Source organism: Melospiza melodia, chromosome 13, assembly GCF_035770615.1.
Source record: "Melospiza melodia melodia isolate bMelMel2 chromosome 13, bMelMel2.pri, whole genome shotgun sequence".
Lineage (NCBI taxonomy): Eukaryota > Metazoa > Chordata > Aves > Passeriformes > Passerellidae > Melospiza > Melospiza melodia.
In genome coordinates this window covers 19,734,086-19,750,640 of record NC_086206.1, presented here as the reverse complement: position 1 = coordinate 19,750,640, position 16,555 = coordinate 19,734,086, and the positions used below count along the sequence as shown (strand labels likewise).

The window sequence follows — 16,555 nt, the reverse complement described above, 5'->3', positions numbered from 1 at the left end:
GCAGCCAGTGCCCTGAATTCATTGTGTAATTACTGACAGCTGCTCTTATTCATGGCAGCCCTCAGAGGATCATTCGTTGGGATTAAAATGTTACCACACATTCCTACGAATGAAACCAAAGAGAGGAGAGGTCTTGCAATGTGCACCCAGTCCATCCACATGCCAGCACGAGACTGTCCTCTTTGGACATTTACCATCACAACCAGCTGCTCTTCCCAAGTCCTGTCTCCTCCAGAAGAAAAGCAACTTCTGATCTCAAACATTTCAAAGGACCTGGAGGGCTGCAGGGCATCAAACACATTTACAAACCATCCAGTGTTCACTCTGAGCATATCTGCACACTCTCAGGCAGTTGTAGCTGGGATGGGGAAGGACTGCGCATCCCTGGTAAGGCAACAGGAAAATGCAGTGTCTCCTGGAGCTTGGTGTGTCTCCACTGTCTCAGAGAGACCAACATGACCTCATCTCACTGAGCTCACAGAAGAGTGAAGCACTCTCAGCATCCCAGAGCTGCCCCAGTCTCACCAGCTTGGCTTTGGCCTCAGCAGCGACCAAGAAAATTCATCCCCGTGTGGACGCAGCTCTGACACGGGGAACCAAACCATTTTCCCTCTCAGCTCCTTGGGAGCGGTGGGGTCAGACCCACCGCACATCCCCGGCCCTCTTGCAGCAGACACAGCTTTTTGTGGTTTCCCTCTCTGTGGGCTCGCAGCTGCCCTCCCATCCAGCCCCAAAGCCGCAGAAACTCTCCCAAGCTGTTCTGCACTCCCAGCTCCTCAGACTTCCCACCCAGCTCCATTCCCTGCAGGCGGAGATGTTCCAAATTTCTTAATTTGATGCAGAGCCCTCCTGAGCAACGGGCTATTAAATGGGAATTAATGCGAGCGTTCGCGCTGTGCCTCCCTTTGATGCCTGCGGATAAAATAAATGAACTCGGACAAGAGACACTTAACAGGTAATTGGGACGGAGCTCCATCTCTGCACAGCTTTTTGCTGCATGAGGAGAGAAGCTCCTTTCTGCAGGCATCAGATTACAAAGCCATCCCATCTAAATTAGAGCAGTTATTTGCCTCTTGCTTCTCAGACGCGAATGCGGTCAGGAGGCTGGAATTATTTCAGAGCAATAAACATAGAGGGGGGAAAAAAAAAATACATATTTGCAAGAATACTTTATGCCAATATTCAAAGCAGTATCTAAGAAGATGACTGAAGCCAGAGGGGCAATGAGCTTGTGCTCAGCTTCCTTCAGAAGCAAAGGCTGAAAATTATTTGGGTGTGTGTGATTCCAAGTGGGTTAGCACATGGACTCTCTTTTTTTTTTTACTCCTTTCAAAGTGGAATGGACGGTGTATATGTAATATATATGCATGGCACAAACACAAATCCCACCACAACTTGTAGGCCCGGGTTTAATAATGCATCCCACAAGGAGTCTGCTCCCTCAGCCTGAGGAGCCTGCAAACCCAAAGCCAGACACCTGAATTGCAGTGATCAGGTTACTCGCTCATTTTCCTCCCCAGCCCAGACTTTCTGCAACACAGCTTCCTTCTAAAAGTGGCATCAAACCCCAGGGCTGACATGTCCTGGCAGAGGTCTGGAGATGCTTTTTGCTAACCCCCACAGAAGCACTGTCCCATCCTGACAGGGCAAGCCACCACCCTACAGTTGAGAGGAAGGATGCATACCTTATACATGAAAACAAACTATTTTCCTTCCAGCAATCTGCACTGAGAACAATTTTTCTTTATCCAGCTGTCTCTGGGGCCGCCGCAAGAGGAAAGATTCCTGCCTTTCATCACTGCTGAAAGCATCTGACTAAGCCATCCCAAAAGGTCACCGTGCCTTAGGATCTATTTTGTCCTTTTTCCTCTGAGTCCGTTATGTGCTTTTCACTCTGGGACTGTTAACAAGGAGTTTGTTTTGGCCTTGGCACCCACCCACCTCTGTTCAACATCCAAATGCACTCTGGAAGTGTCGATCACGGAGCTGGTAGAGGGGCAAAGGTAATTTTGAACTGGCCCAGCTTTGTCAGGAAGTTGTGCCCTGCTCACTCATTTTCCATTAGCACTGAATACCTGTGCCAGCTTTCAGTTAATTACACAGACCCAGCAGCTAAACCGTTTCTTTTTTCATTTCTCAGCCCACTTTGCCCATATGTATATAAAAATTCTTTTGATCACCAGATAAGTAATAGACTCACTGTGCTCTTGCTTTCTCATTAATAGTGTCCGATACAGAAGTTCATCCACAAGCAATTAAATATGTCCCTTTCCTAGATTATATTAGGTCCCATTTCCCTTTTAGACCACTTAAATACATCAGATATGGAGCTGGGAGAAAGGATTTTCACAAGGGAATGGTTAGAGGTTGATGGGCAAGAACAAGCTCTACCCTACTCATCCACAAATTATCCCAGCACATCTCCAGTGAAGCTCCACTCCAGCACCAAAGGGAAAGAGGAAAGTTTATCCATGGCTCTACAGACAGACCATCCTCTTAAACGAGTCCAAATGAGAAATGTCCTCTGCAGGACAAAGGATTAAAGAGAAATTCCCCGTTCAGAGTATACATGGCATTTACAAGTCCTACCGGGTAAACAGGAGCACATGAAAGGCTGATTATAGCCCTTCCAAGCAGCACCATCTCATACTCAGCTCCTTTCTCCAGAGCACACAAGGCCCTTTCACCGGCCCTGCATCACCCATGAAAACCACTAGAAAAGCTCCGGGAGCAAAGGCAAACACCGGAGTGCAAACAGCGGCCGGGCCGGGGCTCTGCCCAAACGGGGCCAACCAAAACACCCCGGGCAGCTCCTGCCTCGTGTTTGCCCTCTGGAAATGCATCCAGCAGCCTCTCCTGGCAGTGCTTCCCTGCAGGATGAGGCTGAGAAAGGGATGCAATCCCTTGTTCTTAGAAAGGCACGGGATTTCTGGCAGAACCCAGCTGGTGGGGACGGAGCGAGGGGCAGCTGCCCTTCCTCACCATCCCCAGCCCTCCCTCCTCTTCCCCTTCTCCCTGCAGCCACAAAAGGCAGGATTTTCCATCTGCAGCCCTCACTTCAGCACAGCTGGCAGACAATTTTATATTACATTTAAGTTTACTCTTCTTTTACCCTTTTAAACACGGCCTTAACAAGTCATCCATCATTTGATCCATCAGCAGGGGCACATCAGGCCAGTTTTGATCAGAGCTATATTTGCACACTGGGAAAAGGCACACAAAAAGTAATTATTTGCCTACATCGTTTTGTGGCCCTGTAGTATTTTGATGGCATGGCAAAAATAGCTCAAGGTAGGGTCAGGTGAAAAAAAAACAATATTCATGTGAATTGTTGATGGCAAAGGCATATTTCAATTACTCCTCCAAATTTTAGGTTCTGCCTCTAAAATAGGAGAATACATTGGCCAGATTTTTATTTCGGTTTCCTGAACTACAAAACCCAACAGCACTGACCCATGCACCCAGGAACTCCCAAAGCCTTTCCAGCTATTCCCATTCCTTTGCAGATGGAGCCACATTCCTCAGGCCCCGTTTCCCTGTGGTCCCGTGCAGATTCCCAGGAGCATCGTGGAGGTTTGGCTCACATTGGTAAGATCAGGTTATCACTGTGTGTGACTGAGGGCAGGTGAACCTTGGCAGCCCAAAAACCACCAGAAGATCCCCTGAGCAGACTGAGGTGTCCCCACAACAGCCTGAAAGCTTTCATAGGGAGAGCAGGGGTTAAACACTGGGGAGAAATTGCTGCTTTTATGACCTGGAGGTAATGGAAGAACCTGCTGAGGCAGGCTGGGGAGTTGCCATCACTGGAGATGCATCCAGGGCTGGGCCAGATGCTCCTTTATGAATAATGGAACCACTTCTGGAACTGTGCAGAGGATGGACTGGATGAACCATCAGCAGCATCCCCTTCCAAGCAAAACAGGCCACAGATCTAAAGCATCCTTCACTCTGGAATGAAAGGCTTCAGGAAACCTCTTGAGAAAAACTTACTTCAGAGGAAATTTGCTACACCTCTCGCACCACAAGGAAAATTTAAATACAGTTAGGGAAAAAAAAAAAAAAAAAAAAAAAAAAAGTAGAAATAAAGTGATGTATCAGGCTCTAGACTCACCATGTATTCCATGTTAGAGGCCACTGGGTACACCTGACCTCTCAGTTTATTGTGGAGCATCAGGATCTCCTGTCTGTCCGAGAACAGAATGGCTCTCTTGGACCTGGAGTGAGCTTCCCCATCCTGGTACTTGCTCAGGATGCTCTCCAGGTGGCTCGAGTTGGGCAGGATAAAGCTCTCAGCTGTCTCTGTCAGCAGCAGCACACATCCAAGGGGAATGACCCAGGGCAGGGCAGGAGCCATGCTGCCAGCAGAGGCACAGGTGAGGGTGATGATGCTGGGTTTTCCTGCAGGGACTCCCTTGGCTCAGTGCAGCTCTGGAATCTGGGGAGAAACAGAGAGTCAGAGCAGTGCCACAGGAGATCTCAGAGCATTTATGTGGTCACACAGCCCAGATTTGAGCTTGGGAAAGAGCGGTGCTTGAAATTATTGCTCACTCCAAAGGCAGGGAGACCCAAACCGCACCACAACAGGTGAGGACTGAGAGGTTATTCCACCTGGGAGTTCCACTGATGCTGATTTGGGAGTGAACCCTTCCCAGGCATGCAGGAGGATGCTTTCAGCATCCCTGGTGGAGCTGCCACCCCGCAATGCCATCAGCTCCGAGCAACCCCATCTCCATCCCTGCACAGGCAGGGCGACACTTGGAGCCATCCCCCAAAGAGCAAAGCCGAGATTCGCTATTTCATGAACGAAAGGGAAAGTAAAACCCCCGGCCAGGCGGGTGAGGAGCTCGGGCAGCCCAAGGGCCGCTCTGGGGCTGCAGCAGAGCGGCTGCAGGGAAATGAGAGCGGCTGTTTTGGGAAATGTCCCCGCGGGACGGAGCAGCGCGGTCCCCGCTGGCGCTGACGCACCCGGGGCTCTCGCTGACGCTCCGGGATGTGAGTGATGGAGCGGCGGGAGCAGCCGCCCTCCCCCGGCCAGACTGGGTGTTCCCAGGCGCTCGGATGCCGTCAGCACCGGCACAGTGGCCTTTGGATGCCGTGGGACAGAGAGAGAAAACTGCTTTTCTCGCAGCGGCTTGCGAGGAATTTTAGAGAGTTGGAAAGATGTGATAAATTGTTAGGTATAAACAATTTGCAAGTGGTTTTTTTCTGCTTCGTCTTTCTGTTCTTCTCAAGAACAGTGTGTGAAGAAGATGTTTTTGTTAGTTAGCCAATTGAATAGAACCTATCATATCACTCCATAAAACCCGCACAGTTCCTTTAAATTAAATTTTCTTTCTCTTTTCTACAGCCCTGCCTCTCGCCTGCTCCTGTGCCCATCTCAGTGCAAGAGTGACATCTGGTCTTTGAGCAGCTTCCTTTAATCCCTTGCTCCACAGAGCTCCTGCTCCTCCTGTCATTCCCAAGCACTTCCACCCCTCCCGTGCTCCAATTTAGCAATCCTTGAGCGTCTTGGCTGGTTTTGTTTGGATCATTCACAGGAGGCTGAGCAGCACTCACCGAGCCCCTGGAGCAGGATCAATCCACCTGGGGCAAGAAGCATCTCTACAGACAGAGCAAGCACGGGATCTCCCTCCTTAGGGTTAATTTCTGGGAGAAAGCTTCCCAGCATGAGGTGAGGATCTGGTTTTGACAGCACTGTTGAAAGCCACGCTGAAAGCATTCCTCTGCAGCGGCAGGAAACAACCCCCAGATTAACAGGAATTTTTTTGAGGAGTTTCATCCAATGACTCCAATGGGATTTGGACACACTGAGAGCAGAGGAGCTGGAAGCCAACCAGAGCAGGGAACAGCCATCTAACTCCCAGCTAAGAGCTGCACTTGAGCACAAAATCTCAAATCTCTGTTTCCCTAACCCACTAGAGCAGCATCTGACGAGAACAGCAGCAAGCACAGGCAGGAACCCAAAAAAAAACTCTGAGAACCCCCGAAAACTTGTTGGCTGACTTCACAAAAGACACAGAGTCCCTGCTTGAGGCTTCTTTCTTGGCCTGAACGTCGAGGCAGATGAAAACCAGCTGCCCTCACAGCCTCTCTCCAGGCAGCCTTTGCCTGGCTACAACAATGCAGGGTGTCATTGCTCAGTTTGGGTCACAAATCCTCATCATTTCCTGCTCTGCAGAGCAAACCCAACACTCACGCCTTGTCCCCAGCTGCAGGCACACCTGGCGGGCAGGACAGTCGGTGGCACGGGGACAGACAGACAGACAGACAGACACTCCTTTAACCTCATCCTGCTCAGCCCCACCTGCGGCATTCGCTTCCCCCCAGGCAGGAGCCCGACTTTGTAACCCGGCTGAACAGAGCAGGGGAGAAGGAGCAAACTGCTTTTGTGGACTGTCTGACCCAAATTCGGGGAACAATTCCTACTTTGAGGCACTTCCCCGAGAGGTTAAAAATAGCTGCATTGCCAGGGCCACTGACAATGTGGCCATTTAGCCCTCCCTGCAGGAACAGCCGGCGCTCAGAGGCGCCCGCTGCACCCCTCGCTTGGCCGCCTGCCCTCGGCTGAACGGGAGCCCAAACCCGCCTCCCATCTAAGGCAAACACTGAACTTTCAGAGAGGGCAGATTGAAAAAAAAATCAGCTGTAGCATCTGAGAGCCAGAGGAGCTGCCCCGCTCAGCGCTCCGCAGCGCGTCTGGCGCGGCGAGGCAGCCAAAACCTCCCAACAGATGGTGCTTTATTCCTGGGGATGTGCTTTATTCCTGGGGATGTGCTTTATTCCTGGGGATGGGCTTTATTCCTCTGGATGTGCTTTATTCCTCTGGATGTGCTTCCCTGGCTCCCACTTGCCAGCAAAAGGATACCAGCACCTCTTAAAAATTAGGTGATTTTGCCTTAATCTATTTCACTCGGGGTGTGCAAGTCCTGTCCTCTGCTTCAGCTTGAGCATCCCAAGGGAGGATAAAGGGGTCAGAGAGCAGAGAGTTCCCTGGCCAGATTAATTGAAAGCAGCTGGAAGATGCTCACGTTTCAGAGAGCTGTCACAGATTTCAGATGTCCATCCATCTGCCTCTCAGTGTCCCCGTGCCCAGGTGCAAAGGAACACTGGGACATGTGTGCTGCAGCAGTGCCTCACCCAGGGAGGCTGAAATCACAGAATCACACTGCCTTTGAGCTGGGGTTTGACATTATTCACAGGAAATCATCAGCTGACAGTCAGCTGAGGAAGCCTCTGCTGTTGATTTCGAGGGTTCAAGAGGAGCACAAGCTCCCTTTAAACACATCAGGCCCTTGACACTGGTGCCAGGTGAACATCTGGGAGCCATCAGAAACGGCTGAGTCAGCAGAAAAGGACTCCTGGATATGCCGGAAAGCCTGTCCAAAGTGGGGAGAAATGGGAGGCCTTCTTCTGGGGTCTGAGGGAGTTAAAGAGCAGCACTGGACTTAGGGACAGGTTATTTTTAGAAAGCTATTTCCCCAGCTAATGGATGGTGTCTGCTGTGCACGGAAAGCAGGAGAGCTGCTCCCATCTGAAGCCTGGCAGGGGCACTGCTAAAGCCACATGCAGGCTGATCCTGCATTCATGTCCCCAGGTCACCTTTGTCCTTGGGGACACTGAGCTTTGACTGCCCCCCTGGTGAAGCACACGAGTGGGCTCCTGCTCCTGGGTTGTGGGTGACATTTGCAGCTAAAACATCCCAGGGCCTGTGGAGTTACACATGGCACCAGCTGGCGAGGATGGAAAATGAAAAGTTGGCTTAGGATGTCAGGAGAGCATTTAAAACAGGGAAGCAGAAGGGAGTCAGCCTGGGATCAGCTTCTAAACTGAGCCTGGGATCAGCTTCTAACCTGAGTTAGCCTGGGATCAACTTTAACCTATGCAAAGAAATCCAGGGATAAAGCCACAGGAGGATGCAGGAAACCCCGGGCCATCTCTTTCCCTGGGATGCACACACCCCAAGCTGTGCAGAATTGTGCTGCCTTCCAAGGACAAGGAGGATGACAAGTTCCTAGACACAGGGCAGCAGTGACACATTGCACTGGGCACACCACAGATTCAGCATCTTCAAGGCCATGGATTAACACATCTGGATCTCCCATTTCTCCCACAGAACCCGAGTGGGTGACTTTCTATGGAAAGCCACACGGAGAAGCCACTGGTGACAGACACATGTGGTGATGCTGAAGTTCCTTTCCTACAGGACCTGAGAGCAGAGCAGCACAAACACAGGCAGCCTGGAGCACACAGATGTGCCCACGGGGATCAGCTCTGGGGACTGCAGCAGCATCCCTTGGATATTCTCTATTTGCACAGAAATCCACTCCTGTACTTGCAAACTCCTCCCATTCATTCCAGATTAATGCTTCTTAATCTTGCATTAAATTCTGCAGGGCACACACGAGGGAAGCTCAGTATTGAGTTGTTTTATACCATCCAGGCAACTTTTTTGAGAAGTTACTAAAACTGTGCCTTCTTCAGAGTCATTTCTTGCACTCCCACCACCCTTAAAGCCAAAATTTCAGCAGCCAGGACTGAACTTTACACTTACCTTGCTGAGTACCTCCAAGTCTCCAGGTAACTGCAGCTCCTCCGAGCCTGCTTGTGGGAAATAAATTAACGTATTTGAAATATTTAAACGAGGAGGAAAGGGGGGAAAAAAGGACGGAATAAGCCTGAGGAGGTGCGAGATGTGCAAGGTCTGTGCTCAGACTCGGAGCAGTGCAGCCTCTCAGGGCTGCCCGCTGGTATTTATGCTCTGCAGGCAGAGGGGAGAACCCGGGATCATCCCAGTGACAACGGGCGTGGAGCAATAACGAGGAGCAGAGGGAGGGGAAAAGGGGGGGAAAGGCACGGGGAGAGGGGCTGGGAAGGCAGGAGCTCAGGGGCGGTCACTGGGGCTCGGAGGAGGAGGAGGAGGAGGAGGAGGAGGAGGCAGCCCTGCTCTATAAAGGCGCTGCCTGTGCTGTGCCGTGCCAGCTCTGGGACTCGCAGCCAGGAATTCCAGGGCACGGGGAATCCTCCCGGCACGGGGGGGACAGCGACACTGCCCCGAGGGCTGCGGTGACCAGGGAGGGGAGTTCCAGACAGGAATTTTCCCTGGAAGGCGCCGGAGGCAGCGCTCTGTCCCCTCTGCCCGCTCCGCGCAGGGAAATCCCGCCCAGCTGCATCCCCTCCAGTAAAACCCCACGGCATCCCCCTTCATTTCCAGAGCCGGATTGCTGCTGGGAACAGATTAATCTCACTCTGGTTTGCTGCCAGGGCTCTCCCGGAGCTGACACCGCTCCGGTGCAGGAGCGGGAGCCGCAGGGAATGGGGAACGCAGAAAGTGGGTGAGACACTCACACAGGCAGCACTCACCGCTCTGCCGATGGCCCAGCAGCTCCAGCCTTGGCATCCAGCTCCGTGGTTTTACCCACCGTGAAAGGAAGCGATTGAGCAAAAGACACGCTAAAAGTTCCTTCCTTTTTCTCGAAGTAAACAAACAGGGAAAACCCAAAGCGCTGTCGCGAGTAACAACGCGAGCGTGTCGCGGCAGCAGCAGCAGCATCCCCGGCATTCCCGTGGGATCCGCATCCCAGCAGGATCAGCACAAAGCCGGGATGTCCCCTGAGCAGGGACACCAGCCACACCCTGCACAGAGCCAGGGGAGCACCCGTCTCCTGGGAGCTGCCACATCCAAGAAAAGCAGCTCTGATTTTTCCAAACGCGCTGCCTTGTCCTCTTTCCAAAGTTTTTTTGGGGGAAAAAAAAAGTCCTATTCTTCTAAGCAGTCAATATTTATTTCTTCCTTCAGGCAAAACACCAAGGGCTTTTATTTACTGTTTACTAGGAGGGAGTTTACAAGATATTCCCAGAGGTTTGTTCAAACCCAGCAGCGCTCAGAAAGCAGAGGGACGTTTATCAAACTCGTTCAGCAGAGCAGGAGCAGAGCAGCAAATATTGGCAGCTGGGAGAGCAACACTGCTCTGAGCAAAGAAAGAACCCTCTGAAGTCAGCACTGAGGCCGATTCCATCTCTGACACCATTTTCCTGAGGATTTTTCAAGCGGGAACAGATTGTCACCACTGGGGTTGCATCTTCCCGACCATCCCAAGCTGAGCTGGGCAGCCAGTCCTCACCAGCCAGCCCCAGTCCCACAGCCTGGTGCAGCCACACCAGCCCCTCTGGCTGCTCTTCCCCTGCCCACACTCCCCCATCCCAGCTGTATTTACAAAGAGTTTCTATTTACCTCCAAACAAACTCTGCATGGGAACCAGCAACACGCGGTCCAGCAGCTGGAGCTGGCACTTCTGCCCTGCCAGGAGCTGTTCAGTGCAGTTTGCTTCCATAAAAAGCTCAGATTTTGACACCAACACAGGCAACTCAAAGACCACCCAGGACTGGGCTGACAGAAGGTTCTGCACTGCTTTACTGTAAAATCACTGTATACTCTTATTTTTTTCTTTTTTCTCCCCTTGCTCTTTTGATTCCCTCTGGATCAGTGAGTTTGCTGTAGGATTATTTAATTATCTAAAAGGTGCTGCAGCCCCCCCAGTTCCTAATTTCCCCAAAACATGGTGAATTTCACCCCAACACAGTGAACGAACCCTTCTGATTCCCTCTGGATCAGTGAGTTTGCTCTAGACTGATTTAATTAGCTGAAAGATGCTGCAAGATGCCCCCCCAGTTCCTAATTTCCCCAAAACACAGTGAGTTTCACCCCAACATAGTGAACCCTGGTGCCCCCACACAGGCTGCCACCCCGAAACCAGGCAGCTCCCAGCCCTGACTCACAGCCCTCAGAAGGTGCCGCTCACTCCAATTACCATAAAGCTGAATTAACTCATTTTAAATCTCACATACCGACGGACAAATAATTTCCAGACCTCAGAGGAATCTGGTATTTTGTAATCTCCACAAATATCCCTATGGGAAATGAACCCCTGTAGGATGGTTTGGGCTGGCTGATTGCTCCATCAACCTGGCTGCTTTACAAAGATTTGATTTTTTAATTTATTTTTTTAATATACACCGGGATGGTTTCACTGTACAAGACACACACAGGGCCTGGTTGTGCTCAGGGATGAGCACAGCCTGGAACAAGAATTTTTTACCCACCTCATTTTGTCTTGAGTCAGCAGCTTGGGGTCATATGCTCCACCAAAGCCAAAACAATCAGAAGTTACTTTTAATCATTCCTCCTTATTACTGCCTTGATTATAACGTCTCCATTTCATATGTGGTAAAAGCCACATAAAGCAGGCTGCATATATAAGTATATATTAGCAGAGAGGGTTTTAATGTAATAGCCAATGAATGGGAAGAGACACAGATTTCCCTATGCCCTCCTAATTGAGCAGGCAGACAGAGAGTCTTGATCTCCACTGGAATTAATGCTCCTTTATTTCCCTCTCAAACACAGCTCAGCAGGAATGGCCCCAAAGCAGGGCAGGGTGAGAGGCACAGAGCTGCAGGGGATCCCCTGGTTGGACACCTCCAGAGCACAGGGGATGAACAGGGTGAGGAGGCAGCAGGGATGGGCAGGAGCTTGTGACAGCACAGGGGAAGCAGCAGCCCCTGGGCTGGGCACCAGGCTCAGGTTTGGGGGATTCACCCCCTGGGCTGGGCACAAGGCTCAGGTATGGAGGATTCACCCACCCCCTGGGCTGGGCACCAGGCTCGGGTTTGGGGGATTCACCCCTGGGCTGGGCACCAGGCTCAGGTTTGGGGGATTCACCCCCTGGGCTGGGCACCAGGCTCAGGTTTGGGGGATTCACCCCCTGGGCTGGGCACCAGGCTCAGGTTTGGAGGATTCACCCCTGGGCTGGGCACCAGGCTCAGGTTTGGAGGATTCACCCCCTGGTCTGGGCACCAGGCTCAGGTTTGGAGGATTCACCCCTGGGCTGGGCACCAGGCTCAGGTTTGGGGGATTCACCCCCTGGGCTGGGCACCAGGCTCAGGTTTGGGGGATTCACCCCCTGGGCTGGGCACCAGGCTCAGGTTTGGAGGATTCACCCCCTGGGCTGGGCACCAGGCTCAGGTTTGGGGGATTCACCCCCTGGGCTGGGCACCAGGCTCAGGTTTGGGGGATTCACCCCTGGGCTGGGCACCAGGCTCAGGTTTGGGGGATTCACCCCCTGGGCTGGGCACCAGGCTCAGGTTTGGGGGATTCACCCCCTGGGCTGGGCACCAGGCTCAGGTTTGGGGCAATCACCCACCCCCCATTTGCTGCCTGCTCACATCCCCCTCCTGCCTGGGCTGTCCTTGCCTGAGGGAGCCAAGGAATCCGTGCCACATCCACCACCCCAGCAGGGTGGAGATGCCCCTCTCTTGACCATGCTACTCCAGCAGATGAATTAACAGTGTGGGGATCCAAATCACAGGAGGGAAATCCAGGCATTGATGGATTTATTCCCGTACATCATTATTACCTGGCACTGTGAGCCCCCTGTTTGTTCTTTCTTGCTGCTCTCCTGTTTTGGGGTAGCCTGGACTGACCACCCGGGTCCATCTGCAGCTTCTCCACCTTCTCATACTCAAGAATATTCCCCCAAATGCTTCAGCAGCTGATGATGAGCAAGAAAACAACTCCCCATAAATCTGTCCATGTAAAACAATGAAATAAGAATGAGAGCTGCAGCAATTTAAGGAAATTTAGGGGGCACCACTGACTGCGCAAAGTACAAGTAAAATATGAACTGAAATGCACAAAATCCTTTTCTATGAAGGTGGTGAGGCACAGGCTGTCCAGAGCAGCTGTGGCTGCCCCAGCCCTGGAGGGGTTTAGGGCAAGGCTGGACAGGGCTTGGAGCAAACTGGCCCAGTGGAAGGTGGCCCTGCCCATGGCAGGGGCTGGGACAAGATGAGTTTTAAGGTCCTTTCCAACCCAAATCAGTCTGGGATTCCATGAAAACCACTCACCTTGTTCCCACAGATTCCCTGGTCACATCTGCAGACTGGAACAGTTCAGGACCCTGAACCCAGCACCCACCTTTGGAGATGTCACCCCAGAGCAGAAGCTGAACTGCTACCACAAGCTCTGCAGCCACCACATCTGGTTATTCACCCATAGAAATGATTTCCAAAAAATCCTCTGGGTCATTAAGACAGCCTGAAATCAACCCCCAGCTGCACAAATCTCCAGCATGTTGGGAACATCCAGTACACATCCCAAGGCTCCCTCTTCATTCCTAGTGAAAAGCAGCAGATTCAGAGCACATTTATGAAGATAAACTCTTCTGACAGCTCAGGATCCATCCTGGCAGCAGCCCTGGCCCAGCCCAGCCCTGGGGGACACCATCTCCAGAGGATATTGTGGAAAACAGCAGTTTTCTACTTAAAACACCTTCCCCCACCCCAAACGCCTCATGGCTTTATTAACTCTCCTCCCCCAGCCCATCCATGCCTTCCCCTGCACATCTCCCTCATGGACCAAGGTTTTCCCCACAGCCCTTTGGAGCTGCACATCCAGTTTCTCATTTTGGAAATTTCAGGACTTGTTGTTCATTAAGAAAAAAAATCCCAAACATTTCTCAAAATCTGGTCTGAACTTCAGCAAACAACCACTGGATTTAGTGTATCAGAGGCTGTTGGGGTTTTTGTTTTACATAATCACACCCAGAGCAAATGATCAAAAGCTGCAAGCTCTTGTTTTGCAACAATGGAGGGAGTTACTACAGAAAACAAAAATTGTGGCTGTGTGTCTACATCACTGTTGCCACATACTTTTATTTCCTTTTTAATACACTGCAGAAGAATGACTTTAGTGACAAATACATTTGTAATATCCTCAGTAAAAAATGCAAAAAATCACTTTTAAGTGACACTGAGACAACGTCAATTCATACTGAGACAATTTCAACACTTGATTTTTAAACTGGCAATGACTCATTGCCATTTCTTAAAATGGTAATATATGTAATCTCTATTAAGTAATATATTAATTAGTGATCAGTTTTCTCTGCACTGTTCAGGTTAAGCTGCACTATCAGAATTGCACTTTTTCACAATGCACTGGGGATAGAGCTAATTAAATACCCAACAGAGGTACAGGACTAATTAAAACCAGGATTTCTGCTGAAAGAAAACCACTTTAACCAGGTTCCAGAAACAGGATGTGAATAATAACCAGCACAGAACAATAAGTTCAAAACCTGGTTTCTTTCTTTTTTGGAACAACCTCCCAATCCCCCAAGTTTTCCATTTCTCACCAGTGAGGCTCTGGGGCAATTCCCCATCACAGAGATGGGAGCACCAATCCTCCAGCAGGCTCAGCTCCAGGAGCTGAGGTTTTCCCTGCAAACAGCCAAAATCCAAGTGAGCTTTGCACAGAAAATTGTTTTGAAATTGGTGGAATGTCACCAAAATCACGAGCAGTCACCACCTGTAAATAAGAAAATCCTAATATAGCATGAGCAGCAAAACCATAACAATACATTTGGACATCCAAAACAATGCCAGAGCATCATTAAAGTAATTCAGCAGAGCAGGAGCAGCCCAAAGAGCCTTGGGGTTGGGAGGATGCTCCTTCCTGCAGCCAGAGCTCTGGGCAGAAGGGTCAGGACAAGCCAGGGAGCCTCCACCATCCCATGATGAAATAAGGATAAAACACCACTGTCATCAGAGAATTAAATAATGGATAGGAGATTTTAAAGAAATCAGGAAGCTGATCAAGGAAATATTTTTACCACAAGTTCTCCAGGGCAATGTCAGCTGGCTGACAAAGAGACAAACAAAACATCATCTGCTTCAGAAATAACAGTGCAGGGTTTCCAGGAGGACACAGAAGGAATTCCATCCCCTCCTGGCTGCTCAGTGCTCAGCCCTGGGACCACCACATCCCTTTCCCTCTCCCCTCCAAGTTCAGTTCCACCTGAATGCAAAACAGGAACATTTCTGAAGTTTCAAAAAGCTGTAAAAGCAAAGAAAAATCATCTCCACTTCATTTGGAGAAGGCTCCCTACACCTTGAGAAGTGCTACACAGAAACCTTTGGAGTTTCCAAGGGCAGGATTCACACCTGAGGAAAAACAAAACCCACACACACACACACCTTAAACCAACTTTGTGACTTTTATTGATGGGCGACAACTTTATACTTCTAGGTATCACTAAACTGTGTACAATTAGGAACTCAACATTATAGGAGAGCAGACAGCAAAATTAAACAAAGCAGACTTAAAGAAATATCAATCTTAATAATTTTGCCCATTTTCTTAATTTCATGTACACAGAAGCATAAATGCAGTTTGAAATTTCTTAATAGCAATAAAGTTACAATCACCCATCTATATAGACTAACATCTTAACTCCAAATATTTGATCTGCAATGTGTACTTAAGCAGTTTCTCATCGCACAATTATTAAAATGTGTCTTCCTATCAGGAACCAGCAACTCTGCAGTTTGTACATGTTTTGAAGCACAAAGGACCATTTCCATCTCATACACATCGGCTCATATTTTACCACTTATCAAAAAACTATTGGGGAAGCAGAGAGAGCTTTTTATTTTTTTTTTTAATTTTTTTTTCTTTTTTTACTGAAGTAAAGATAAAACATTTTCACAGAAATCTACAAGTTCTGTTGCTGGTGCAGGGTTTTCTTCTACTACGCAATTAGAAAGTGGGAATTCAATGCAAATCCCCTTTTTTTTTATTATCTTAGGATTCAGCATTAACTCGGATGAACTTTATTTCTTTTTTTTTCATATTTTTTGTGATTCACGAGGCTTCCAACCGAGCGACTTCATTCTGCAAAGTCAAAAAAGTCAACACAAACCATGTTGTGCACAAACGGCAGCTTCCTTTAGCACTCTATCCCATAGTTGCGAGGGGACCAAAAAAAAAAAAAAAAGAATAAAAAGGGGGGAAAAAACAGAAAAAAAAAAAACAAAAAAAAAACCCAAAAAAGATTTCACTCAAAAGAGCATTTACAGGAGAAAAAGTTAGTGATGTTGGCGTTCTACGGGGCGGGGAGTGGGGTCACAGCAGGTCCACCTGGCGGTAGTACAGGAGGTAGGCCGTGCGCTCCAGGGCCGCCTTGACCACCTGCGAGTGGTGGATGACCCTGACGGCCTGGTCGTCGATGCGCAGCCACCCGTTGAGGCCGATCTGGAACACGTCCGTGGTGTAGTGCCCGCCCGTGGCGCTGTTGCCGTGGTGGTACACGACTGTGGGGACACACAGGGGGAGGTGTTGGGGTGGCATTTACCTCACAAGCTCAGGTCCCTCCCCTGATTGTTGCAGTGGGATGTAATAGCCTGTTTCAGCTGTCCCAGTTCCTCCCACAGCTGTGCCAACAACCTCTCCCTTCGCCTTCCCCTTGCCCCCTTGCTTGCCCAGCAAGGGCATCGTGTGATTGGCAGAGTTCTAAAGATGCCTCTCAGCCCTGGGGACATTGGGCTATCCAGGTGTCATTTGTCCCCTGAGATTTCCCCACCCCTTCCCTCCCCCTCTCCCTGGGGTTAAAAGGAACAGTAACCACACAGTTCCTTTGTTCTGTTGGAGCTGTTGCTGCATTCCTGTGTGCCAGGAATAAAGTTCTGGATCCAAACCCTCCATCAGAACCAACTCCTT

General features: G+C 50.0%; 2 protein-coding genes across 2 annotated transcripts in view; both read right to left on the bottom strand.

Moving 5' to 3' along the window:
• The window catches only part of CRISPLD2 (cysteine rich secretory protein LCCL domain containing 2), a 29,882-nt gene extending 21,027 nt beyond the window's left edge, over positions 1-8,855 (bottom strand). The window contains exons 1-2 of the mRNA XM_063168123.1: positions 8,552-8,855; positions 4,112-4,435 (exon numbers count right to left, since the gene is read on the bottom strand). Of these exons, the coding sequence (XP_063024193.1) occupies positions 4,112-4,354 (243 nt within the window). The 5' untranslated portion in view covers positions 4,355-4,435; positions 8,552-8,855. The remainder of the gene's footprint in view (positions 1-4,111; positions 4,436-8,551) is intronic.
• Positions 8,856-15,034: 6,179 nt separating this feature from the next.
• USP10 (ubiquitin specific peptidase 10) overlaps positions 15,035-16,555 on the bottom strand; it is a 47,719-nt gene continuing 46,198 nt past the window's right edge. Inside the window, exon 14 of the mRNA XM_063168122.1 lies at positions 15,035-16,149. Coding sequence (XP_063024192.1) covers positions 15,962-16,149 — 188 coding nt within the window. The 3' untranslated portion in view covers positions 15,035-15,961. The remainder of the gene's footprint in view (positions 16,150-16,555) is intronic.